This window comes from Peromyscus californicus, unplaced genomic scaffold, assembly GCF_007827085.1.
Source record: "Peromyscus californicus insignis strain IS unplaced genomic scaffold, ASM782708v3 Scaffold_7__1_contigs__length_154581171, whole genome shotgun sequence".
In the NCBI taxonomy this organism is placed as follows: Eukaryota; Metazoa; Chordata; class Mammalia; order Rodentia; family Cricetidae; genus Peromyscus; species Peromyscus californicus.
Genome location: NW_026294595.1, coordinates 99,851,511 through 99,878,207, shown reverse-complemented (window position 1 = coordinate 99,878,207; position 26,697 = coordinate 99,851,511). Strand labels below are relative to the sequence as shown.

Sequence of the window (26,697 nt, the reverse complement as noted above, 5' to 3'; positions counted from 1 at the left end):
GTTGAAACAACTGAAAATGTAAAAGTATGCTATTTATTATAAGAGATAAAATTATTGGCTGGGCAATAGTGGAGCATGCCTTTAGCCCCAGTATTCAGGAGGCAGAGGTAGAAGGATCAATGAGTTTGAGGTCAGCCAGTGTGGTCTACAAAGTGAGTGCTAGGATAACCAGGGCTACACAGAGAAACCTGTCTTGAAACAACAATAATAACAACAACAACCAAAACACAAAAAAGAAAGTAAAAATAAAATTATCAAACAAAAAGTCATGATGTGAATTAAGCCAACCACAGTCCAAAATTCTGTAGATTTTAAAGAAGCTGTAGCAAAATGGGGTGATGCTCTGTTGAAAGGGCTTAGAGAAGGAAGCAGGATTTTTTCCCCCTTCTAATAAAACATAATGTTCTGCTGAGAGGTGACCGCATTCACAGTTTAAAAGTAATGATGCCTTAGCTTGAAGATGAGGATCAGATTATTAGCCGAATATTCAAGATTTGAAGCATGAGCAGCGGTGTAAGGGCAGTAAGAGAGTGGCAAAGCACGCAGTCTCCCCACTGCCTCCCCAGCGGTCTTTTCTATCTTCAGTTCTCACACATGTCTCTGTGGTGGCATCTACTACGCCTGTGCCACTATGTCTGGACTCAGTAGCCATTGATTTCTTACAGTGGAATGTGACAGCTTAGCTCATGGAGAGATGCATACTTTATCCCCTCTGCTTCCTTTCTTTTGGTGGGGTGGTTTGGTGTTTTTGTTGTTGTGGTGGGGGTGGGTGGGGTGGGGTAGAGGATCTCACTGTGTAGTCCTAGCTGGCCTGGTACTTACTATGTTGACCAGGTTGGACTCAAGAACATAACTTTTATTTGTCTGTTGTTCTTAGATACCATGTAATATTCTTAGCACCTGTGGTTCTTGGCTCAGTCGTCTTACTGATTTCCAAACCTTTCTTCCCAATTTGTTCCTGAAATCATGCCACCTATGCCCTTATTTAATAATTAAACAAATTTAATGTGTGAGTGTATTTTCAGTGTACCTGTCTGTGTGCACGTGTGTAAAGGCCAGAGGAGGATGTCGAGTGCCCTGCTCCATCACTGACCCCTTCAGTCTGTTGAGACGGTGTCTCTCACTGAATGTAGAACTAGACTGGCGGCTGGCAAGCCCCCTGGATCTCCCGTCTGTGCCTGCATCAGTGCCTGGGGGCACAGGCACGTGGGTGGTTCTACCCAGCGTTTTATGGAGATTTGAACTCAGTTTCTCATCCGTGCACACCGAGAGCTCTTACCCACTGAACCCTCTCCCCAGCTGTGACTTTTATACTGTGAAGACTTACAACACTAACTCCCTCTTCTGTAACTGTGGTAAATTCCATAGTCTTCCCTGATTTGGATGATAGAATGATTCTAAATATAGAAAAACAATGATGTTCACAGTACTAACATTTTTTGATACCTTGGGGGAAAATCTTTTGACTATCTTGCTTCGGAGGACCGAAATGACTGACCCTGGGGCCTCTGCCATTTAGCTCCTTCACTGTGTTATACGTGCTGTCACTCCGCAAATGGACTCATTTACGTCAGACAGTCCTGGTTTTTACTTGAAGAAACATAGCACCTTTAACCACTGGGCACCCTGCAAAGGCTCAGGGGGCTTGTGAAGCCACCCAGGATTTGGTTTGGGGGATGGGCTGGATTCAACAGAGCTGTTGTAAGGGGCGGTTGATGGGGAAGGGTTGAGGCAACTGAGTTTGGCTGGACTCTCATTTTAAGCTGATAGAATTTAGAGTGTTTGAGTACCCTCCTCCCACATCCCTGTATCCTATGTTCCTATACATTTCCTTCCAAGCTTTTACTTGCCCAGAATGTTCTGCATACTTAAGTTTGGGTTGCAACTTTGTCACGCAAGGGACTAAATGAGACTTCGTCACATGCAGGACTGAATGACAAGATTCATGCAGTTAAATTATGTTTTCCTAAAGCTTTAATTGTATGAGTGGAGAGAGAGCGCACGTCTCAACTCCCTCTGCTCTTAAGGGGTCACGTACATAGAAAGCCACATCCTAGGGTTTGTACCCCCAAAGCCATTGGCGGAATGAATTCCCACAGCGTATGTATGTGTACTATGTGCATGTTTGACTCCCGTGGAAGCCAGAGGAGCCTGTCTGACCCTCTGGGATAGTTGTGAGCTGCCATGTGGGTGCTGAGCCTTCTCTCCTGTCTCACAAATACATTTCTAGTACACTTTGGTCTCTTTCTGAGGAAGCTGAGTAGGTGAGATGACCCCATCTGGATGGTAATGGTGCTTTGTGCTTTTATTCTCCTTCTTACCTCCAGGACCTGGATGTCCATTATTTTATGGACATGCCTGCATGCATGCCCACATGCACACACACATGCATACACACACTGGAGGCAAGGCAAACGTTGTATGAGCACAATGTGTGCTGAAATAAATGAAGACCAGAGAGGCCATGAAATCATGCCTCTGGAGTGTAGACACCCATACTTCACGCTGCTAGGTATGAAGTTCAAGGTTCTGTTCTGTCACCTCAATGCTCCCCTCTGACCCTGACATCAGGCAGTCTGGAGTGCATATGGTATGCTGTAGATTGTTCCAGAATTTCTAGAATTATAGAAAAGGTAAAGGACAGGCACAGACTCTACCTGAGTCCCCTGCCCTTCAAGAGGTAGAGAAGGGGATAGAGTTCACGCAGGAGGGCTTTGCATCTAGATTTTGGATGTATCCCAGCTGAGAAATATGGTTTAGTCATGCAGTTGTGTTGAAGATTTATCCTTGAGGGACTGTGGTATTTATATTAGAAAGCCTCGGAATGTCTTCTGTTTTGTGAAATTGACTATAAAACATGTGATCCTTTAAAAAACAATACTCTTTATCCTTTGAGAATTTCATATTATGTGTTTTTATCACACCCACCCCCTACTACCTCCCTCCAGCTCCTCCCAGCCCCCCTCCCCATGTCTCTGCTCCAACTCATTCATTTCCTCTTCTTCCTTTTTAGTTAATAACCTACTGAGTCCAATTACTGCTGCCCATGTGGGCATGGATGAGGGGCTGTGACTTCCTCCCCCAGCAGCCATCAACTTCCAAAAGTCCCTCCGCTAGGGGTGGGAGGTCCCATGATCCCTTCCCCAACCGTTCTGCAGTTTTGCCTAGCTTGAGTGGATAACCAGAGCTGCTGTGAGTCCACGAGTACCTCAGCCATGCCAGGTCCAGAGGACAGTAGCTCACTGCTCTCCTCCGGTCTTCTGGCTCTCATATTCTTCCTGTCCCCTCTCCCATGATGTCCCCTGAGCCTTGGGTCAGGGGTTGATATAGCGGTCCCATTCAGGTCTGAGCACTCAACACATGAACTTTGTAGTTGGCTATTGCCAGCAACTGGCATGGATGTTTAGCCTCAGAGGATGCACTCAGTGGAGGGCCAGCTTCTTCTCAGTCTGTGTTCCATCTTGCCTTTCTGATACAGGGGTAGCCACACCTTCACCCAGTTGCCCTCAGGAACTCTTAAAGATCTAGCCCCTGGATTCCGAATGGAGGCTTTGCTCCAAGACATGTGACAAGCTGTCTGTAAACAGTGAACTCAGAGTGACACTGCTTTTATTTTCCAGGGATTTCTGGTATTGGCTGTTTCTAAGTTTTTGCTAAAGAAATATTTATATGTTTTGGCCCCCTTTTTTCCTGACTGATGGTAGAGTTAGAATTCCTGTAATTTTTGTGAAAGGAAGAATGTGGTAACATTTTAGAGGTAAGCTGGGCCAGAGGGGGAAAAGATGTAGTTTCTGAGAGTAGACATTTACAACTTTGCATGTAACAGATTTTAACATGATCTTTCATATCCAGGTTTGTAGGAAGTTGGTTTAAATGTTTATGTAGCTCCATGGGCTTTCGCATCCGTGCACTGAGGTGGTGGGCCCTCTCTCTGGCATCACTGGGTTTTCATGGCCTGCTGTACTGTGCATATGCTGGTATTAAGGGCTTCCTACCATATCATTATGTTAAAATGTTCCAAATGCTGTAAACTACTCAACTTGATTGGGCCGCCAAATTTACTGCCCTCTGTTTGCTGGGATTCACTCTGCTTAATAACTTGGGTGTTCCTTTTCTCTTATTTGGTTATAACTTATTTTTCAAAGTATGGAATTCTGTGTTTTTGTTTCAGACCCAATGTCTGTGGATCACGTTATAACGCGTACTGTTGTCCTGGATGGAAAACCTTACCGGGTGGAAATCAGTGTATTGTTCGTAAGTAAACAGATAATCTGTCATTCGCGTGATAGTGTGGCATTAGCTGCAGGGTGATACTTGCTGCCGAATACTATTGATGTGTTTCTAGTCCAGCCGCCAGCAGCTAAGAGTTTCCTACATTTTCTGAATGCCCTCTGGGAAACACAATAGCTTTCCAAAGCATTGCCCTCTTTAATCAGTGATTTCCTTTCGAACATTTCTAAATCTACAGAATGGAGTCGTGGGGACACTTTGATTAAAGTTGTGTGCTGTTTGCACATGCTGCTCCTGGCTGCATAGATTAGTGTAATCATGTTAATGGGATTTTGAACAAAAGCTCCTCATTGCTGACTTCCTCACTAATCCCTCCCTGTTTGGCTGTAGTATGCCCAGGCCTCCCCAAACCATGTCTATTAAATTTGAGGGCAAAAGCAGGTCTAGCTCTTAGCAAAGAGCAAAGGCAGGGACTTATTTTAATGATCCGAAGTTGAGTCCCACCTGGATGTGCATTACGCACCATAATCCCAGAACTCCAGAGGCTGAGACAGGAGGATTGAGAACTTGAGGTCAGCCTGGGCTACTTAACGAGACCATGTCTTTTAAAACAAAGGCAGGCATGGTGGTATACACTTTAATCCTAGCACTTGGGAGGCAAAGAAGTTTGGATCTCTGTAAATTTGAAGTTAGCTTGGTCTATATAGCAAGTTCCAGGCCAGTCAGAGCTATACATAGAGACCTTGTTTAAACACACACACACACACACACACACACACACACACACACACACACACACACACACACACACAAATAAAATAAAGTAAATAAACAAACATTTGCTAAGGGGGGGGATGATGGAATATGGAATTCTCTAAAGGAACTGACAGTTGAATCCTTTCCCCTAGTTCTTTGGAATTCCCTGTAGAATGTTTTCATTAGGCATCAAAATAAACATTGCTGTGATTCTGTGATAGCCCATCTAATAACACCTTGCCATATCTATGAAATCTCTTTCCATGTTTCAATGCACATTCTACCCTGTATATTATTTTAGCCTTTTACATCACATTTGCATCTTACAAGACACTTGAGTTTGGACAAAGGTACATACTGTTCCAGTAAGTCTAAGAAGTAGTGACAGAGCCTTAGTCTGCTGATAACTCTAAGTCATCTGTCAGTTAATTGGCTCTTCGGACACTAGCAGACCATTTGGCTCTGGGTGACGTTGATGATGTGAATGTTTCCCTGACTATATAATCAGCACTAAGTGGCGGGTTCCGGATTCTCCCCTCAAGGCTGTCAGTATAATTCAGAACAGAGTAACAATGAAACATTTACAATAAAATCATCTGCCAAGAACACTGTTATAAGGTTTCCATTATTAAATTATAAATTAATATAAGAGCAGAGTTCTTGTGAGAATATAAACATGTTTAGCTACAAGGTTTTTATTTGTTTTGTTTTCTCTTCATTAGCTTGTCCAGGGATTCTGAGCTTTTGGGTCCTGTTGAATGAGCAGAAAGACAGAGAGCTACCAATATTGATAAGGGAGTTACTGGTTTCAAACCAGGGTTTCTTTACTCCATTAGATTTGCTTTGTAAATGAATACCCAAGGGCCAGTGGTCCAGGCCCCTCATCTGAGCGCTGAGCTCCTGTGCCTAGCTGTGTGCTGAGGAACTCGTGTGCTGATAGACTTCTGATTTCATTTGCAGCCATTTGCCGGCATTCCTGTGGGGATGGATTCTGCTCGAGGCCAAATATGTGCACTTGCCCGTCCGGTCAGATATCGCCTTCCTGTGGCTCCAGATCCAGTGAGTCTAACATGTCATTAGAGACGATATTATTTTATGTGGTTATGCCCTATTTTCTCCTAAATTTGCTTTTAGGTTTTTTCTTTCCCTGCAATACATTTTTTCCCCCCGCTAGAACATCTGCCTTCTCTACTCTGCCCAGAATTCTTGGAAAGACGCTCCTGGATCTAGCCTCCCACTTCCCTCCTTCACTCTGTGCAGGAAAATTGCCTATGGGGTGTAGGAAGAGCATAAAGATGCTGGCCTTCTATGTCAGTAAGCCATGTTCATCTCTGTATCTCTAATGGAAACACTGGGGGAGGAAGCTGGTCACTGAAATGATCATATAATGAACATTTTTGGCTCCAGGAAACTAGCCATTTTTTTTGTGCTACTGAAATATGAAACTGATCTGATGAAAAACTTATTTGAAACTCAAGAGACTTGCCTTTCCATGAGGAAAGCATGAGAGGCAGTGACATGCGGACATGACATAAGACATGGCATTTATTCTGTCTGGCCACATAAACATACTCAGTTTACGCTAGAGAGCCATTGCCTTCTGGTTTTATTGTTTCTTTTATTTTAAGTGTGGTATCCAAAGTATTGGAATGGGGAAATGTGGGCGCTGGGAGGCGAGTCCTTATTAGTTGTTTAAAAAGTTAAAGTTCATGTCTGTATAAACAGCCCTCGATATCCCAACTACTGCCGAGGCAAAACAAATGTGTATTTCTATTTCATCCCAGTTTCTGGGGAGAAAATGCACCCCCCTTACTGCTAGTCCACATTTGAGGACATTTTCAGGAACACTGGGATGGAGTGAGTGTGTTCTCTTCCGTCTGGTGCAAGTAGAGACTACATTGTGTCAAGATTCCCTCTCTGCTTAGAGGTTTCATATGAAGTTATGGCTTTTAGTAGCCCATTAGCTGGCTTAGATGGATTGTCTGGCACAGCAGACCATCTTGGTGCCCACGCACCTCCCTTGGCACTCACAGGGGAGCACATAAAATTGGCCTGAAAGCGTGGTCAACATTTTTCTGTCCAGGGATGGTCTAGAGCAGAGGAAGTGAAAAGGGCTTCGGGGTCAGTGGACACAGAATCAACTTTCAATCAGTGAGAGATTGGTGGAGAGGGTGTTGGACCAGTGCTCTGGCTTCTATGCTCCCAGTTTGAATAGCTCTGAGATTTGGGATATACTGTCTCCTATAATTCCTGACCAGGACCTAGCCTCAGCCCCCAGTGGTGCTGCCTGGAATCACTCCCAAGCAAACTACCTTTGCTGAAATTGTTTGCTTCTGCTGGAACCCAATTAAAGATGGATTAATACTGAATAAAGCTGTTTGGAGATCAGGATAGCAATTTCCTCATGGGCTGGGTGTCTCACTCCACACACTGAGCATGGCATATTCCTACTTGACCTTAGCTTGGTTTTGCATGTACAAGGAGAGTCTACCCATCAAGCGCACCTGAGTTGGAGGAACAGAAAAGAGAGAGTGAAGTCAACTGGGAGTTTCAGGCACATACAGGACATCCCTACCTCTACCAGAAAGACCTCAGGCTGCTGCCGAGGAGGGACAGCATCAGTGTTGGAAAGAGCATGATTATCAAGAGAGGAATAAAACCCTTCCCTTAGGCTGGCCTCTTATCTGATTAGCACTTTAAGGGAAGAAAAATTACAACTGAGTGTCCAGATAGAAAGTTAATTCAATGATAATGTGAGTGCTCTTGACTTCTCTGTGAGTAAAAATCATGAGACATGGACAGGGTTTTAACAAGACCAGAGGTGGTATCTGTGTGGTCCTGGTATGCTTCAAACTAGCCTTGAGGTTGGAAGGAGTAGAGCAGCAAGACCCTAGGCCAGATTTAAGCTAGAGACTTGAGTCTGCTGAGCCCTGTGGATGGTACTTTCTGGAAACTTCGGATCTGTCTGTGCTGCCTGGGCACTGGGCAAAGCCCAGGAGCTGTGTGGAGATATAGAAGAGGCTATCACTTCATCAAGATCTTTGAGGTATATGGAGTCTTAAAAATGATTGTCTTGGACTCTCAGAATTAACATTGTCTTAAGAGCTTGAAAAAAATTAAAGATGGCAACGTTTAAAAAATTAAGTGTAGCTGAGGTTGGTCAAAATTCCCTTCTGGCCTTTTGAAACCACGTTTAGTGGAACAGGTGGGCTGTGTTACAGAAGGTGTGGCCAGCCTGTAATACTCATAAGCATATACAGATCACATGATGACTCTCCTGTTAACGGGATACCATCAATCACCGAGACGGTTTCATACAGCTACCTGCTCTGCTAAGAGGGGTCCGTTTTCAGTGTGTCTAACTGTGTGATATTAGGCTAGAATGCTGTCGTCTACAAATGTATTTGGTTGTATTAATAGCTACCCTGGGACACACACAGCCTGCAGGCTGCAGGTTGGATAGGTCTGTCTCCGATCACTTCATCACTGTAGCCTATGAAAAAAATTCTACTTATTACGTGATGGCGTGATGGAGGGCCGGCAACTGTGGGCCTCTGAGCTCTTATTGTCCTCGTCTGATTGAGGAAAGGGAGGAAGGAAGCTGTTCTGACAGGTGGTGCTTGACTCGAACGCCCTGTGGAACCCAAACGGAGAGACATCTCTCTACAGGTTTGGAACGACAGCCAGCAAAATTCTCCCGGGGTCGGAAAGGCTCAGCTCACTCCCTTAGACTCAGCACCACTCTGGCCACTGGCCACTAAGGTACAGGAGCAAAAGAACGATTAGCCAAGGTCGGAGCCATGTCCTTTTGTTTTGCTTCTGGATTTTAATTCCAGCTCTGTTTAGAACTCCTCTTCAGTTTCTGAGGCTAGGGCTGGGTCCTGAGCAGTTTTGCTTCTTTTAAAGTCCTATAATGTTTATTGACTGAGTTTACATCAACTCTCCTTAAATATGTATCTACACATACATTTGCAAATATATGTTAACTTGTCATAATAACTAGGATGAAGAAGTGTTTCAGGGTGCTGGAGAGATGGCTCAGTGGTAAAGAGCACTCCTTGCTCTTGCGGAGGACCAGGGTTCAGTTCTCAGCACCCATAATGGTAACTCACAACTACCTATAACTCCAGCTCCAGGGCATCGGACACCCTTTTCTGGCCTCCGTGGTGCAGACAAAATACCCACACACATAATAAATAAACAAGTAAACAAACGAACAAATAAATTCTTCAGAGGGCTGGCGAGATGGCCGTCTCCAGGGGTTCGGAGCTCTGGCTGTTCTTGCAGAGGACCCGAGTTCCTTTTCCCGCACTTTGACCAGGTGACTCAACAACTGTCTGTCACTCCAGCTCCAGGAGAAACATGTTCTTCTTGTCTACTCAGGCACTCACACAGATACACACACATACACATAAATAAAAATTTAGAAAATATTTTATCTTGGAAAAAAAAAGAAAGCTGCTTCAGGCTGCCATAACTAAATATCATGGACCTTCATTTTATGGCTTTAGAAACTGGGACTTGCAGGAGCAGAATTGCCCTAGAAGATCTCATGTCTGATAAGGGCATATTTTTCCTTTGTTGTTGCCCTCTTTATGTGCTCATATGACAGTGGGGTAAACAGGCTCCTGGTCCTCTTTGGAAGGACCTGTCTCAGTTTTGTCTCCCACTGTTATAATAAAACTACCCTAGAGAAAGGATTTATCTGGCTCACATCTCAGGTTACTGTCGGTCATGGCAGGGGGTCAAGGTGACAGGGGCTTGAAGCAGGTCGTCACATCCCAGCCACAGTCAAGAGCAGAGAGCAATAATTTAATGCACGCATGCCTCTGCTTGCCTTGCTTTCTCCATCTCTGTACAGTCCTGGATCCTAGCAAGGGAATGGTGCCACCCACCGTGGACAGCTACTTACCTGATGAAGGACTTCTACACTTTTTCAAGGGCTAGGGTATGGTGTGTGTGTGTGTGTGTGTGTGTGTGTGTGTGTGTGTGTGTGTGTGTGCGTGCGTATGCACACGCGCGCGCACGTGCATACCCCAAATAAGCAGTTTCTGAGTTGTGTGACAGATTTAGCTTTTTAAGAACTGTCAAACTATTTTTGGACAATTGTACAGTTTTAATTTTTTTTGAGATTATAATGCAATTACATCATTTCCCTCTTCCCTTTCCTCCCTCCAAGTCCTCTTATAAACTTTTTCTTGCTCCCTTCCAAGTTCATGGCCTCATGTTACACACACACACACACACACACACACACATATATATATTTCCCTAAATACATACATAAAACCTGCCTAATCAGGATAATGTTACTTGTGTGTATGTTTTTAGGACTGAGCATTTAGTACTGGGTAGCCAACTGGTGTGAGTTGCACCGTTTTACATTCTCCCCACCAAGTATGAATGATCTAGGTTCTGTGTCCTTCCCAGCTTTCAACATTGTTTCCCTACTGAGTTTCAGCTATTCTGACTGGTTTCAGGTTTGTGGCGATGTCTAGTTGGGGTTGTAATTTGCATTTCCCCAAAGGCTAACGGTGTTGAGGACCATTTCGTGTGTTTGTTTGTTGATCACCCTCTCATGCGTTCATTTGCCTCTTGTGTGTCTTTGCCAGTGATGCGCTTTCATTTGTTGTGTCTAGACTCTCCTACATTGCTTCTTTGTGACTGTTTTGAGAGCTGTATGGGCCCCAATCCTGTTGTATGTTGTATGATCTGTTGTATGTTGTTTGTCTGTTGTATGATCTCTTTGATCTCTTTCCTCACAAGCCATCCTCCAGAGCTGGCTTTCTCATCTTCGGTGGTGCATCAGCTCTTCCGTGAAGCAAGTTTTTAAAGCCAGTGAACTCTAATTTATCAGCCTCTCTTTTGCTCTTTCACGCTTTTGGTGTCCTGTCCAAGAATGCTCTGCCTAGTGCTGGACTGCAGAGACTCTCCTCTAATTTGTTTCTAAATGTTTATAGTTTTACATCGGTGTCTGGAATTGCAGTGGAGATACATTTGGCGTGAAGTGTGAGGCTGAGGTGAGATTCTGTTGTTACCTATGCATGTCCAGTTGCTCCAGCGAAATCCACAATCCTATCCTTTGGAAATTTGATTTTGCTGTGGTTTGCCTCTTAAATGTCTTATGAAGGTCAAGGAGAGTGATGAGATCTCCCTAAGGAGGGGTCTTCGGGTCCCTGGATGTCCTGAGAGGTGATTGTGAAAATGCAGTCCTCTGTTTGCCTTCCTTTGCTCTCCTGCCCCAAGGGGAGTCATCTCACCCCACCACACACTCCTGCCAGTGTGCTGCTTCTTTGCAGACACCAAACAGTGGGACCAAGATTGCAGAATGGAGTCTCCAAAGCTGTGAGCCAGAGTAACCCTTGTCCCACTACAGGTTGATTGAATCAAATGCTTGATATAGTGATAGAAATCTGACTCACGAAAATTAGTTGTGTGTTTTTGTTGACAGTCAGCTGGGTATGTTTTTGTGGGTCTGGGCTCTCAGCTACCTTTACGGATCTGTTCCTTCTGCACTGTCACAACCTTGATCCCTTCACCACGTGATAAAATAAGCTCACCTCTTACTTTCTTCTTTCTTTTCAGAACTATTTTGGCAGTTCTTTACCTGTCCACAAAAAGTTTAGCTGGATCTGACCTATACCCCCACAACCTTTGCAGATCTTGATAGGAATGATATTAAATCTGCACATCAGTTTGAGGGGTGTTCCCATCTAGTAGAAGCCTTCCTTTGTCAAGTTTTGTCGTTTTCTGTTTACTTCCATTCCAGTTGAGTCTGGGGACACTAGTACTTCCAGGATAGGTCTGAGAATGTAGGAAAACCAAGGGGGATTGAGAGGGTGGTGCAGTCATGTGCCAGAATGTGAGTGGGCTCAGAGGAAGACAGGTTAGTGCTGTAGCTGCTCTGGAAGGCTTGACTCTGGGAAAAGCATGTTAGGGGTCTGTAGGGTTTCCACTGACAAGGATGAGTACCTAAAAGCTGCCCAGAGTTACCCTTGGGGCTGGTGAATTGTTTTGCTGTCTGCTCAGACTTTATGGAAACATCTTGTCACAGATGTCACTCAACTTGTCGTTTCCTGGACCCTTTCTAGCTCAGGTAACTTATTTTTCCGAGATGCTCTGGTCCTGTTCTAAGCTGTGTGTGTCTGTAGACACTCACGAATATTTATGCACCTAAGGGAATTATCGGTTCAAATGAGAACTCTTCTCGTCTTGTAGTGACTTGGGCCACCTTGGTGGATTGTTGTCTCAGGTGTAGATCCAGGGACTTGTCGGGCTGTTTCATTTGCTTGTTTGTGCTTTTCCCAGTGGTGAAATTAAAACACACATTCAGCCTACAGTTGCATATTTGGAATTTTCCCCGAGTGCTCTCTCTGCTGGCTGAGTCTGCCTAGACACGTTGGTTGGTCTTCAGAGCCTAGTACATTCCGAAGGAACTCATTGCTGAGATGTTGAGAGCCAGATGTCAACCCGGCATCTCTTCCTTTCTGTGGTGCATGCATGCCATTCCTTTCGAGTTAGTCGTTTGAATGAGTTTGTACTGTGCTTTCTGAAGAAGGGCTTTTGTCCTCTTCTTGTTACCTTGTCAATGGAAGATGATCAGTCGGTATTTGTTGAATGATCGAAAGGACTGACTGATTCTGCAATGGATGCAAATTTTATTTTGGGACCTTTTGTGGATACATGTAAATGTTGACAGTTTCTGTTAGTTCTAGGATATGGAGCCTGGTGTGGAAAGGTCTGAGACCACCATCTTTAGTGGGGCTTTCGCACTGGAGATCTGACTGCCCAGACAGCCTCTGCTTGCCCAAGAAAGACTAGACTCTCCTAGTATCCCGTTTCTGGTAAAATCTCAACACAGGTTGAGTTTAGGCATTTAGCACATCCAGCGAAGGATACTTGCTGCCATAGGGGTGCAAGCAGAGCTCTGCTTTCCAGTTGTGCATATTTTTTTTTTCATCACACAGGCTCTTGTCTGCTAATTATAAAGCATCTGGAATTCCTGTTTAAATTAGAGAGTAAATTTAGACTAGGCACCAGTGGCAGGATTCAGTCTAAATGCAAACCTGTCTGTGGGTCCGGGTTCTCTAAACTGTTTCCAGCTTGGGTGACAGAGGTGAGGCCAAGTATCTAGTTCTTCCATTTTCTCACAGAAATGCGGGGTCTGTGCCAACCTTTTAAAAATAACTTTAGAGACAAAGGATCAGTCTGTCTGTTCCTGGAATTCACTGTGTAGCCCAGGCTGGCCTTGAACTCATGCCAACACTCCAGCCTCAGCCTCAAGTGCTGTGGTGTTTCAGAAATAAGCCCCTATGCCAGGCTCACTCCCACTTCTGGAAGGAGCCCTTTTCTTTCGGCTCTAAGACCCATCCATGGTATAGCAGTGATGGAGGCCTCCATTCTGCTGATAACCTTGCTTGCACACCGCCCCCGAGGACTCACGGCCTTACCAGTCTTCCAGGGTGGTTTTTGTTTTTTAAAAGAGAAATAGTATTTTTAACCTGGAAAAGTTTCAACTGGAAAGAGGAGGTTTAAAGAAATGAAAGCCCTAGCAAGGGAGGCTTTTGGTCTGTCGCATTTCAATGTACACGTAATCACTCTTCCTGAAAGGGAGAATTCGTTCTGACTTTCAGTTTGAACAAGTAACTGGGACGCCACCGTCCAAGCCCCTGGTAGTTCTGTTCTTTTTCTGTTGGAAGTCTCGAAGTGGCTAAGTGGCTTTGTTGCTCATGTGGGAATGGAAATCAGGTCTTGGCATGAACCACTTTAATTGAAATCAGTTTGTGCACTGACTTGGCTCTAAGGGTGACGTCATTTCCTGCCTTTCCCCAATCCTCTCTGTTTTTCTAAGATAGGATGGAACTAAGCATAGCACCAAGTTTTAAAGCAATTGTGCACCATTTCCTGACCCGCTTAGAATAGTATCCAAAGTTTTTACCACATTTTCCCCCCTTTGTGTGCTTGTAGCTAGCTTTCGAGTTAAAAAGCGCTTGGCTGAGAGGTTTTAGTGGAGCCTCAAGGAACGGTTTGTGAGGTTGGTTTGCCTGACGTCCGTAGCAGGGTCTTCAAGGGGGAGCTTTTGTAGCTGGAGGAAGAGAGGATAAAAATATTTGAATGATTTTCTGCTTTAGCTGTATAAGCACGGAGGACACAAAGGCCAGCTTCTCAGCCCCAGCTGCTTGTCAAGGGTCCTGTCTGTTGCCATTACTAGGTGGCGAGAGCTAAGCCAACAGAATTAACAGTGCCGCTCTGGGCACACTGAGGGAGGTAATTAATAGTCATGACATTCCCTACTCTCAAGAAAAATGAGTCAGAGAAAGGAGAAACAAGGAAAATACACACATACACACACTCATGCACACACTTGCAGAGGGATTCACCTTCACCACCTCCCACCTGGTGTGGGAGGGAAGAGAGAACAGAAGTCACAGGAGAGCAAGGGAATGGAGAAACATTTAAAGGGTCTTGGAGACAAGTGGGACTTGATGAGAACTTTGGTTTGGGCTCAAAGAATTAGGGACAGAAACAGAAGAGACCAGCTCAGAGGGCCTAGCCTTTGTGTTACACATAGTAGGCTTTCAGACATATTTGTCGAGGGACTGAATGATGGGTTCCCGGGTCAGGAGTGTGTTTCAGGAGCTCTGTAGGGCTCTTGGGACCTGCTGAAGAGGCCTTGAGTGCTGAGAGGCAGGGATCTTTTGGTTCAGGAGAAATGGAGCCTTCCATGATATTCTAGTAAGAGAGAAACAGTCCTGAAAAGGAGATCACTTTCAACTTGACTTCTCCTCTTTGTGTCTGAGAGGGCGCAGTAGGAACTGGAGCTTGAATTTTCCTTTCCTGCTGTCAGGCTACAGTTGACCTCAGAGTATTTGTAGCTCATTAGACAAATGGCCTCTCCCTCCACCCCCCATCTCCCTCTCCACCCCACCCCTCCCCAGAGTCAAGCAGTCACTTCCCAGTACTGCTGTGAGGACCTCTCCCTGATGAGGCTGGCTGTGGGGAGGACTTTGCTGTATTCTGGGGAGAAGATTTGGCCTGCACATTCCAGGAGGACAGCCGGAGAATGAGCATCAGCATAGCCCTTGGTTCCTGCTTCTTCATAGACAGAAAGCCCTCTGTTTTCCACTGGGTCCTTTCCCCTGGGAATTGACTCCCACACTTAGGGTAGGTCAGAAGAAGCCAAACCCCCACGGCCCAACCATGGCCTCCTAGTGTAGAGGCGTGCCAACAGGACTCATGCTGTCCTTAGCCAAGCCTCGTCTTCTCCAGGTAGGGTAGTTATTGCCTCTAGAGAGTAGGGACCAGCTATCAGTACATCCACATTCCTGAAATAGACAGCCTGCATGCTAGAGGGAGCACATCCTAACTGTGACTGTTACCTCATAGGAGAGTGTATCAGCCATTTTTAAGACTCCACTTCTTCGAGTATCACTGTCTCAGGTCTAATGGTGTCCACCCATAGTCTAGGGCTTGGGAATGCACCCTTCTGTAGGTGAGAATGTGACACAGGATGAATTTGAGATATCAGTGGTTTTTAGATTAAGGTTACAGTTTAAATGAACAGCTCTTTCCAAGTTCAATCCTGTGGGCACCCCAATCTCTACCCATCAAACATTGTGGCTGTTTAATACTTCTAGTATGTCCTTTCATCCTACCACCAAAATGGGACAAAAATCGGCAGAATTTATTATCTGACTGTCCCCATGGCTAGATGCTTCAGACTCTGAATCTTTTCACAAAAATCATTGCCACCTTAACCTTGTCATGTGTCTTCACTTGGGGACTCCTTTCTTATTGGTATAAATTACAGAGATGACATTGAGCTGTAAGTTCTGCTAAATTAGGGAAGTGACTTAGCCCCATTGAAGCCAATGCCAAGAAAACATTGCACTGTAAATGGTTTTATACATAACATAACAAGTCCTGATAATTAGGACCCTTCTGCTATCTGCATGATATATAAATCCCAGTAAATTATTTCATTCTCTTGTCAAATAGCTACAAATCATCTCTAGTGAAAGGCTGCCCTCTATGCACTCAGATTGCAAAACTAAATCATTTTTCTTTTTTTCCTTCAAGTACAACACTGTAACATTCGCTGCATGAATGGAGGTAGCTGCAACGAGGACCACTGTCTATGCCAGAAGGGGTACATTGGCACGCACTGCGGACAACGTGAGTAGAGCTTGTGGTAGATGCTGGTCATATGTAGACCTGTGGTGTGGCGGATGCTGGTCATATGTAGACCTGTGGCGCGGTAGATGCTGGTCATATGTAGACCTGTGGCGCGGTAGATGCTGGTCATATGTAGACCTGTGGCGCGGTGGATGCTGGTCATATGTAGACCTGTGGCACCGTGGATGCTGGTCATATGTAGACCTGTGGAAATCCGAGGCCGGTGTTGCAAATTTGCTTTGAGGACAGGGACACCACATTTTTGCAGTTGTCTAGGGACCCTTACAGATGAACAGATCACCCTAGATAGTGCCAGATTTCCATCCTGGATGTTGATGGGAAGTTGTGTGCTTCACTTTCTTGTATTTTGCCTTTACCCCCTGCCTGGCCTCAAGCCTTAGACTTACAGGTACAGATTTCTTCTTCTTAATTACTTAATTCACAAACTACGCACTCCACCCTTGGAAATTATAGGGCTCCATAGTGTTAGCTTGTCTACCAGGGCAACCGTCACTGGTTTTAGAGCGTTTTCATGTCTTCAGAAAGAAAGCCCAGCGTTAGTTCCAAACACCCACCTCTTGATTTCCTGACTGTCCCTACCTGCATTTTCAGGAAACAGCTCAAAAATATTTTAAAGTGAATCTCATCTTTCTTTCCAAACATGTCCTTTGTGTGGATTAATAATGTCTGCCTCTCTCCAGCTCCCCAAGATAGACCCTGGCACTGCAGTGTTTACTCTGTGTTTCTGGTTTGCTGGTTCACTCACGAGCACCTGTGATCGTGTCTGCACTCTACCAGTCCCTGCAGACTGCCTAGGATGGGAGCTCATCCTACGAGCTTTTACATTTCTGCAGGATGAACTACTTACCCTATAGAAAGTCTGGGAAGGGTCCAAGATAACAACAGTAAAACAGTCCATAAATTTATGATCAGGATGCTCCCTTCTAGGCCCAAGATCTTTTATACTAAATATTTTTAGTGTTTTCATGTAATTAATTATTCCACAGTTTTGTTAACTCCGTTATACATGTTTACTTAATAAATGGTTATTATTTATGTTGTTTTGAGTCTTGCTGTTGTATGTATATTTTCTATGATGAAAATGCTACCATAAATAAACCAACATTTATATAATGCCTAGTGATTCCCCCCATGCTGCTGTGTGGCAAGAATATTGAGTTTTGTGCAGCCCAACTTGGAGAGAGGAGAGAGGCAAGGAGGCTCAGGCAGATTTGGGCTCTGTCCTGAGGGGTGTGTAGGAGTTCACCCATCAGGTGATGAGTCAGTCATACGCCTTTTAAGCAAAAGGCCCAGTGTGGGTTGAAGCCCTAGATCAGGACATATCATGGGGCATGGGCTAGAGGGGGTGCTTGGTTAATGCTAGAGATAAGGTGTGGAGACAGGCAATGTGGGGGGGAATATGACAGTCAGGAAGCCATGGGCCAAGTTTTTCATAGGTTTACTGTTCCTTGCAAGTTAGACAGAAAAAAGTAATGATAACACAAATTAACAGTGAACTATACTTGCTGAGTTACTAATGCTACCTTAATTATGTGGCAGGTACATTTCAAAGCTACATTCTTGGGGCTGGCACAATGATTCTTTGGTAAAGGCAATTGTCACCAAGGCCTGGTGTCCTGAGTTCAGGCCCTGGGACCCATATGGTGGAAGGAAGGAATCAGCTTTCTCACACTGCCTCTAACCTTCATATATGTGTTGTGGTGTGTGCGCACTCACTCACTTGCTCACTCACTCGCTCACTCACTCACTCACTCACTCAGTCAATAAAATGTAACAAAAAACTCAACCTGTACTAACTGGTTTACTATAACAACCGTTTGAGTTGGAAGCTCCCCATATTGCCGAAGTCAGGGCTCAGATATTTCTCTGAGGATCCACAGGCAGTAATGAGCAGGGTTGGGATTGGGATTGGAGCCCCAGTGGCCTCACACCACAGTCTTTGTGTTTAACACTATGAAATACTAGCTTTCTCTACCTCACTTGACAAGGATTTACATGAGAAAGATCATTCTGAATGGGAAAATTGGGAAGTAGGAGGGATTGTATGGTTCAGGCTGCAGAAGGAGAGGTGGGGATAGAGTCCTTGGCCTTTGGAAGGAGTCAGGAGATCTGCAGGCATCTCTCCCTGATGGACTTTAGTCCAAAGCCCAGAATGGACAGATGTCAATGAATGCAACCTGGAAAACCTTTCTTAAATTTCAGCTTCGTCATCTGTAGAATTGGCCTAAACACTTTCTCATCTTGTTTTCTCCTTCAACCTGTCTACTATGCCCTGATTATGAGTCAAGAGGCAAAGGAGTGTAGTGGACAGAACTCCTCTCCATTTTTATGGTGGTGAAGGGATTCGTGTCTCAATTTCTGGCACTAAGAAGTGTGTACATTCAGGCCTCCTGGGGCAGAGCAGATGGTAAGATATGAGATGAAGAAGTGATTTATTGGGTCAAAAAAGCAAAACAAAACCTGGTGGAGAAGAAAAAGGAGAGGAAGGAGGGATATGAAGCAATGGATTTCAGAGTACTACACTGGAAGTCAAGGCAGGAACTCAAGGCAGGAACTGAAGCAGAGCCCATGCAGGAGCACTGCTTACTGACTTGCTCCGTACGACTTGTCCAGTCTGCTTTCTTATAGCAACCAGGACCACCTGTCCAGGGATGGCACCGCCCACAGTGAGCTGGGCCCTCCTACATCAATCACGAATCAAGAAAATTCCCTACAGACTTGCTGTAGGCAATCTGTTGGAGGTATTTTTCTAAATTCAGGTTCCTCTTCCCAGATAACTCTAGCTTGTGTCAGGTTAACAAAAAGCTAACCCGGACAGGGAAGTATCCACCACCCATGAAGATGCTTACAATGAGGTCACCCACGCAGAAGTTAGAGGAAATGGTGTGGGGGGACCAAGTCATGCTTAAGGAGGACTTAACCTCTCAGTTCTTAGTCATGCTTTTTTTTTTTGAGGGCTACTACCATGTTCCTATACTAGTCTTTCAGGACCACCTCACCAGTAGTGTCTTAGATCTTGTTACAACTCTCCAATGGATCTTAATTATCCATTAAGATAATTAAATGCTTAAATGGCTGAATCCCAGCATTAACATTTGGTCACTTGCAGTTAATGGTACCGTCAGTGGGAATGTTGTTGCTCCTCAGGGAAACCCTCTAAACATTAAACATTAACCACGAGCAAGAGTCCACTTGCTCACGTGCAGTCTGCCTCTGGTGAAGTCGGTTAGAAGCCGCCACTTTAGATGCAGAACTGAAAGCGTTTCTCAGGGCTGCTCGTGATGAGACCGTCGGAGTAACCCAGGTACAGAGTCACCTGTCCAGGGAGGTTCCTATAAGGATCTGCAACTGGGAATGTCTGGTCAAAGCAAACACCAGGGTGGTCGTCCATGCCGTGTTTGTTCCCCTTTCTGGGGGGTCTGCGTGCGTCGTTGTGAGACTTTCTCTCCTTATCTTGCAGCTGTCTGTGAAAGTGGTTGTCTCAACGGAGGGAGGTGTGTGGCCCCAAACCGGTGTGCGTGCACATACGGCTTTACTGGACCCCAGTGTGAAAGAGGTAAGGTGAATTCTGAGTGATTTGTATAAAGGCATTCTGGTGACTAACGTGTTACTGGCTTACACTGGCACTGAGTATGTAGCTACTTCCTGAAGTTGGCTGGCTGGGCGTTATGACTTCGGAATTGTCACTGAGGTCTCCTGGAGGCCAAGACAGTGGCTCTGAGTTTGTACGCTGCTCAGCAGTTCTTGGCATCGGGATGTAGTATTCCATAGTGAGCTTATATGTAAGGAGGGTGGGCACTGAGATACGAAGAGGACCACTTCCCATAAAGGTGAACTATTGAACTTCACATGACCCCGGTACACTGGGAATGTGATTCCCCTCGAGCACACATCTAGAAAGGGAAACATTTAGAATGAAAAACACACATGAAGAGCCATTGACCCTGGCAGAGTGACAGACTTGGAGTTCACAGTTCACTGCAGGGGCTCCTAGGGTCTGCTAAGAGCATGCTTATGACCATGCACTCAGCACAGCCCAGGATGTGTGGACAACAACCCTCACCTTCGCCTATAAGAAGACCAAAGCTCAGAGATGTTTAGGGATGGCCTCAAGGGCAAAGCAGTATCAATAAGCTTTCATGTGAATCTGGATTTTCTGTTTTCAAATTTAATGCTCATTGCTGCTATCAGTTTAAAGAAAACTTCTGCCTGCTTTATTTAGCTATCAATGCAAATATGATATTTTGCTATGCAAGGATATATAATGTTCTTAATGAATGCTGGCTTTGTTAATAATTTTGTCTCTACAGCCATAACCATTTTCTCATCATTTCTAGTTTTAATTTTCCTTATTTTATTCTTGTGTTTTAAAACTGGTATTTAAAAAAATTGTCTGTCTAGTGTTATATATTGTATGTACACGTATGTGCACACCCATGTTATACATGTGGAGGCCAGAAGAGGATATTGGTGTCTTCCTCTCTCCTTCTCCACCTTATGTAATGGTGTTTGGTTCTCTCACTGAGCATGAAGCTCACTGTTTTGGATAGATTGACTGGTCAGAGCGTTCCCACCTTTTATATGGCTGCTGGAGATTTGAACTCAGTGATTCTTGCTTGCTTAACAAGTGCTCTTACCTCTAGCCCCATTCTCGGTTATTTAGTGAAGGTTAAAAGGTTTGTGTTATATAAAAAACTGCAATTGAAAATTCCCCAGGAGCTGGGCATGGTAGCACAAGCCTTTAACCCTGGCGCTTAGGAGGCAGAGGTAGGTTGATTTGTGAGTTCAAGGCCAGAGTGGTCTACATAACAAGTTCCAGGACAGCCAGTGCTCTATAGAGAAACCCTGTCCTAAAAATAAAAACAAAAGAAAATTCTCCAGAACTTTTCAAAATTACAATGGTCACTTTTCTCCAAAGTTGTATAAAGATCTTGTTCTAAGATAGAAAGCAAAGGTAAGGCATTGTGTGGCTGACATGTGCCACTTAAGCTCTGTAGCCGAGAGAAATGAAGAGCATTGTGGTATGTGAGAAGTTCTCTAGTTTTTTTTCAACTTGTCCATGTTGACCAAAATTCAGTTATTTTCTAACAAACTGATGTTTTGATAAGCAACTCTAGGCCAGTTTCTGTGATTGCTGGATAAATGATACAGTATTTCTGTTCTTCAGGCCACCCAGAGTAATGCCCTGTGACGTGTGATTGGCATGACCACTGTGCTGCATCTTGGCATCCTTTCAGAGTCTTTGTTTAAATAGTTTCCCTTTATAACTTGCACATGTATATCGTTGCCCTAGAGCTAATTACACATCCAGTGGCATCCTTAGCAATAAGAGGACAATCTGTAGTGGGCAGTAGCCTTCTGTGGCCTTACTGTTTGCTCAGTGAAGATGCTGTATTAAAATTGTTGATGTGTGGTTTGGTGGTGAGTGAAGGGAACTCTTTAACCATTGCTCCTGAGTTTAATTTGTTCTGGAGAACTAATTAATAAAACAAACATTCTTCTTTGAACAAAGTGATCAGTAGTTGGCCGCAAAGAATAATTGGCGCCCATAGTGGGAGGTGCTGATGTGGGCGACCTGAATCAAGGCGGGCTGCTGATCCATGCCCATGACTACTTCAAAGATTTGACGTTTGCCAAAGATGAAGAAATGGCCCGAATACACGGTTACTAAATTCCTAATCAAAACTTGTGTATTTTGTTGTGGAGTCTCCAAGTTTGGGGTGTGTTTAAGTAGCCTTCATTTAGGTGTGGAAGGATCTGGCTACAAAGTATTAGTGATTATGGCAGCATTCCAGATACTGGTAGAAGTGGAGGTTGAGGAGAGGAAGTGGACTTTCCCTAGCTGTTACCCTCCATTGTTCTCCCAGGAACACAACACTGACCTTCAGCAAGGGAAGGGAGACAAGGACGCCTGTTCTCTCACAGGAAGAGGGAGTGCCTTTTGGATTGCAGAATGCATTTTCCTTTCTAGACTCTTCATTACTTTGTGCTCTTCTAGAAGTCTGGATTTTAAAGAATGGGGTCCTATGTCCTTTAGTCAATTATGTGTTTGTGATTTCATGAACAGAAGATGAATGTGCAGGACCTATCGCGACAGTCCATGTCAAAGCAGGGACAGCTTCTCTTTGTATTTAATGGAGTAACTGCTTAGGTTAGTTGTGTTCTGTTTTCATTGAGATGAGGCATTTTGTGTTTGGAAATGAACTTCTGGGAAGCCTTTATTCCAGCTGTGTTCTCTCTCTCTCTCTCTCTCTCTCTCTCTCTCTCTCTCTCTTTTCTTCCCTTCCTCCCTCCCTCCCCCACTTCTTCTCCCTGCCCTCCTGATAATGGCACCCACTAAATTATAATAAAACTGCAGATTGCCTTTTCCTCCACTGAATATAGGCTCAGGAACAACTATGGATTCAATATCCTTAGTGCATGATGTGCAGTTAATAACCCGTGGATATGAACTGGGTTAGTCTAACATCTTTAGGAGATCTAGAGATATACCATTGGATATGAACAATATATTCTAGAAGTAAGTCAGTGTTGGTTGCCTGTGTGTGGACAGCTTAACATTCTTACAGGTTTTATGCCAACCTTGGCTACACAGTGAGTTCAAGACCAGCCTGTACTACTTCAAACCCTGTCTCAAAAAGCATAATAATAAAAGTAACATTTACTATTATTATTAAAGATAAAAAGTTAAGGCTGGGAGGGTAGTTTTCCTCTATGTTACAGTTCAGCCAAGTTTCTTTTAAATAATTTGAAAAACCAAAAGAAGGTAGCCTTGACTATTGCTTGGATGTATCTAACACAGGGGTCTGGAATTTTCTCTCATTTTGATTTAAAGGCACAAGTCCACTCTTGGAAAGAGCAAATCTGCTCTGGTTGCTATGTATATTAATGGGCTCCCAAGGACTATACAGACTGTGAGCATGTACACAGCCTTCTGCATCTGGATGCATTTGTTCTGACAAATCCCTGCTCCCATCTCCATGGCAGTGACAATACTGGAATCTTTACCCACTCCAGAAACACTTTTAGCTGTTAGCTGCATATCAGTGAAGTACTGGGAAAGTACTGTTGAAAAACTCACAGTGCGCTTGAGGTAGCATGGAGCCGGCGCTATGGCTGATGGGCCTGTCTCGTGGGGGAGCTTCATGGGTAATGCAGATGGGGAGGGCTTTATTTGTTTTTGTAATAGTGAATAAACCACTAGGCTGCTTGATGTCTTGGTGTTTGAGGAGTCCTGATCCTCATCACTTAGCTTCTCTTAAGTTATAAAAATGGTTTTGATTAGATATACATATTAAGCAACCAATAAGTATTACAAAAAGTCAAGAAGGGCAATGACCATAGTGTCTAGTGAGTGGGAAAGATGAGTGCATATGATACAGATTTGTGACAGTCACATAGCTCTGTCTAGATATACCACTTTATCCAAGAAAAAATTTTATTTTTTGAGCGTTTTTTTGCAATGTAGCCCAGATTGTCCTTAAATTTGCAATCCTCCTGCCTCAGTACCTGCCCACTAAGTGCTGAGGTGTGCACATCATCATACATGGTTTAAAATCTGTTTTAAATAAATCCTATGGTGTATATTTGGGGTTTACAACACAATGTTCCAGTATGCATAGACACAATAACATGACTTTTATAGTGGGGCGGTTCTTTTATCTTCTCATACATTCACTTGTTGGTAATAAGAGCAACAAAAATTTACTTCTTTAACAAAAAATTAATAGAGTATTATGCTTATTACAGCATCATTGGCAGTGGCTAGGGTTGTGGAAATGGCCTCACGTCCGTGGGTAAGTGAGTGGGTAGAGAAACGGGCACACCTATGTGTAATAGAACACTAGCTACCTTTGGAATAGGAAACTACCATTTCTCACAGATGATAGGCCTGGAGAACATTGTACTATGTAGAAGAAGCCGTACTCAAAAACTAAAACATTTCGCAGTGCCACTTGTCATGGACACTAATACAAAATCCAAAAGCCAAATATTCAAAAGCAGAAAATAGCGGAAAGCAGCATTACATAGACTGAAGGAGTCTAGGAAGCTGGTGAATGGAGGAGTCTAGAGAGCTGGTAAATGGAGGAGTCTAGAGAGCTGGTGAATGGAGGAGTCTAGAGAGCTGGTGAATGGAGGAGTCTAGGGAGCTGGTGAATGGAGGAGCCTTTTGTGCCTCTTTCCCTGACTCTCCTGGATTGTTGAAATGGAGATGAACTTCTTTTTCTCACTGGGGGTGTTTCCTCTCATGCTTCTGTGTCATTTTTAACTAAAAGGTTGTCACTAAAGATCCCAGAGTCAGTGCTGTAGACCAACCCGGGCCTTCGGGAGTCAGAGCTCTGAATGCTGCAGATGTCCCCCACGAGGTGACAGGCAATAGCCGGTTCACTAACATGTTGAAACTTTCTGTGAGCCGAACCTTTGATATTTAATCTAATGGAAAGCAACAATGTGAAGAGACAGAATGCCCCAAGGGTGACTCTGTGACTAAGGTAGTTTTACAAGTGGGCAGCTGGCAGATCATTGAATATACCCGGCTTTCTTAGACTCAGTCCAGAAACTACACCTGTTGACAAAGAAGTTCATGTTTCTGGTTGAGCCACTGTGTGTTCAAAAGGGCACACATGCCCCACAGGACTGGTGATGTCCAATCAGAAATTGCCTGATTTCTATCTCAAACTTACCATGATTCTCTCTCCCATCCTAGGCTAGCTTTTCTGTTGATGTGGGGCATTTTCTGGTCCTTTCCAGATTTCCTAATGTGGGCGAAGCTCCCTGCTCTTACTTTGGCTTGCCTCGCCTTCCTTAGGTCTCGTCCCTTTAGCCTTCCCTTTGCAGCCTCTGGGGAAGGATTCCAGCTCACCCATCCTAGCTGTCTCTTCTAGTAGCCCACAGCTGGAAACGCTTGTGCCTGTTCACTTTTGCCACCAAAATCTGCCAGTTTGGGCACAGTGAAAACCCATCTTTGGAGCCCCCATCCATATAACCACTAGGGCAGTCCCCGGTGCTCTGTGTCCTCCACGGGGCAGGGCCCATGTACGTGCGTTTGGTAGGAACAATATTGAAGCCTCGTTGGTGACTTAGCATCATAAAGTGGGCTCCCACCAGTCTCCCCAGAAGTGCCTGGGATAGCCCAGTCCTGTCTCCACCTACTGTGGATGCTTTGCCACTCTTGACACTCACCGAGTGAAGGGACCCTCACACCCCGCTTTGGGAATTCTGCACCATAGTGTCACCTTTGACCTTGACTGTGTCACTTGTTGCTCTTGGTGCTTCACTTGAAACTTTCATCTTAGCGTGTTCTTTATTAGCAAAGTAAGAATTTAACATTTAAAACCATCACACACACACACGCACACGCACACACACATGCACACGCACACACACACACACACACACACACACACACACACGACATATGTTCATGTGTGTGCAGGTCCCAGAGGAGGATATCAGGTGTCCTGCTCTATCAGTGTCCATCTTGCCCTCGTGAGACAGGGTTTCTCACCTGGCCTGGAGCTGTCCTGGCAGCCGGAAAGCCCCAGCAACCCTCCTGGCTTCACCTTCCACACAGTGCTGTGCTTACAGGATCCCCTGCAACTGTACGGCCTCTTATGTGAGATTCAAACTCAGGCCCCTATGTGTGCACAGTAAATGGTCATTGAGCCACCTCTCCGGCCCCAAAGCTAGGAATGTACTACGGCTATAAATTTTGCAAGCACTATTTCATCCTCAAAGACAATTAGTTTCCAGTTTTAATCTTTCAGTTCATGTGAACTTGACATTTTGTTACATTTATTTATTTATAGTGTGTGTGTATGTGTGTACATGTTCTTGTACACGTGCCACAGCACATGTGTGGAGGTCACAGGACAACCTTTGGGAGTCCATTTTCTCCACCCACCATGTGGGGCCCAGGGGTCAAATGCAGGAAATAAGGTTTGGCATCAAGTGCTGTCCCCACTTAGAGCCATTTTGCTGGTCCCTTGTGAACTTTTTAAAAGAGAAAACTGGTTATGTAAATGAGTAGCCACATTTAATATTGGGGGAACTTCTTAGTCTGGAATGCCCAAAAGTCATAATTTTAATTTTTCTAGTAGCCACATGAAGAAAGAAAAAGCCAAAATCTACTTTTAAAGTATATTTAACTTTAACCCAATATATCTAATTTTAATAGATGGTATTAGAGATTATGTCATATATTCCTTTTTTTTTTCTGTACTAAGTCTTTGAAAACCAAACCTATGTTTTGCCATATCTCAGTCTGAAGCATCAGATAGGCACATGTGGCTCATGGCTGCGCCGTTGGGCAGCCCAGCCCAGAGCTTTGCTTCTGGTGTGCACAACCAACCCTAAGTGAGGTCCTCCCTCCCTCCTGCTGCTTTTTCCTTCAGCCTTTGAGAAAGCAGTGTTTGCATGAAAAACAAAGAAGGGCAGCACTGATATTCAAAATGTGAATGAATCTCCAAGTTAGGACTGTGAGCCTCTGATCAGTCTACTTGATCAGGACCGTTT

At 44.5% G+C, this 26,697-nt stretch overlaps 1 protein-coding gene across 2 annotated transcripts in view; it reads left to right on the top strand.

Moving 5' to 3' along the window:
- The window catches only part of Fbn1 (fibrillin 1), a 211,211-nt gene that overhangs the window by 23,955 nt on the left and 160,559 nt on the right, over positions 1 to 26,697 (top strand). For both annotated transcript variants that reach the window (XM_052722762.1, XM_052722764.1), the window contains 4 exons: positions 4,172 to 4,254; positions 5,947 to 6,045; positions 16,066 to 16,161; positions 19,643 to 19,738. In XM_052722762.1, coding sequence (XP_052578722.1) covers positions 4,172 to 4,254; positions 5,947 to 6,045; positions 16,066 to 16,161; positions 19,643 to 19,738 — 374 coding nt within the window. The remainder of the gene's footprint in view (positions 1 to 4,171; positions 4,255 to 5,946; positions 6,046 to 16,065; positions 16,162 to 19,642; positions 19,739 to 26,697) is intronic.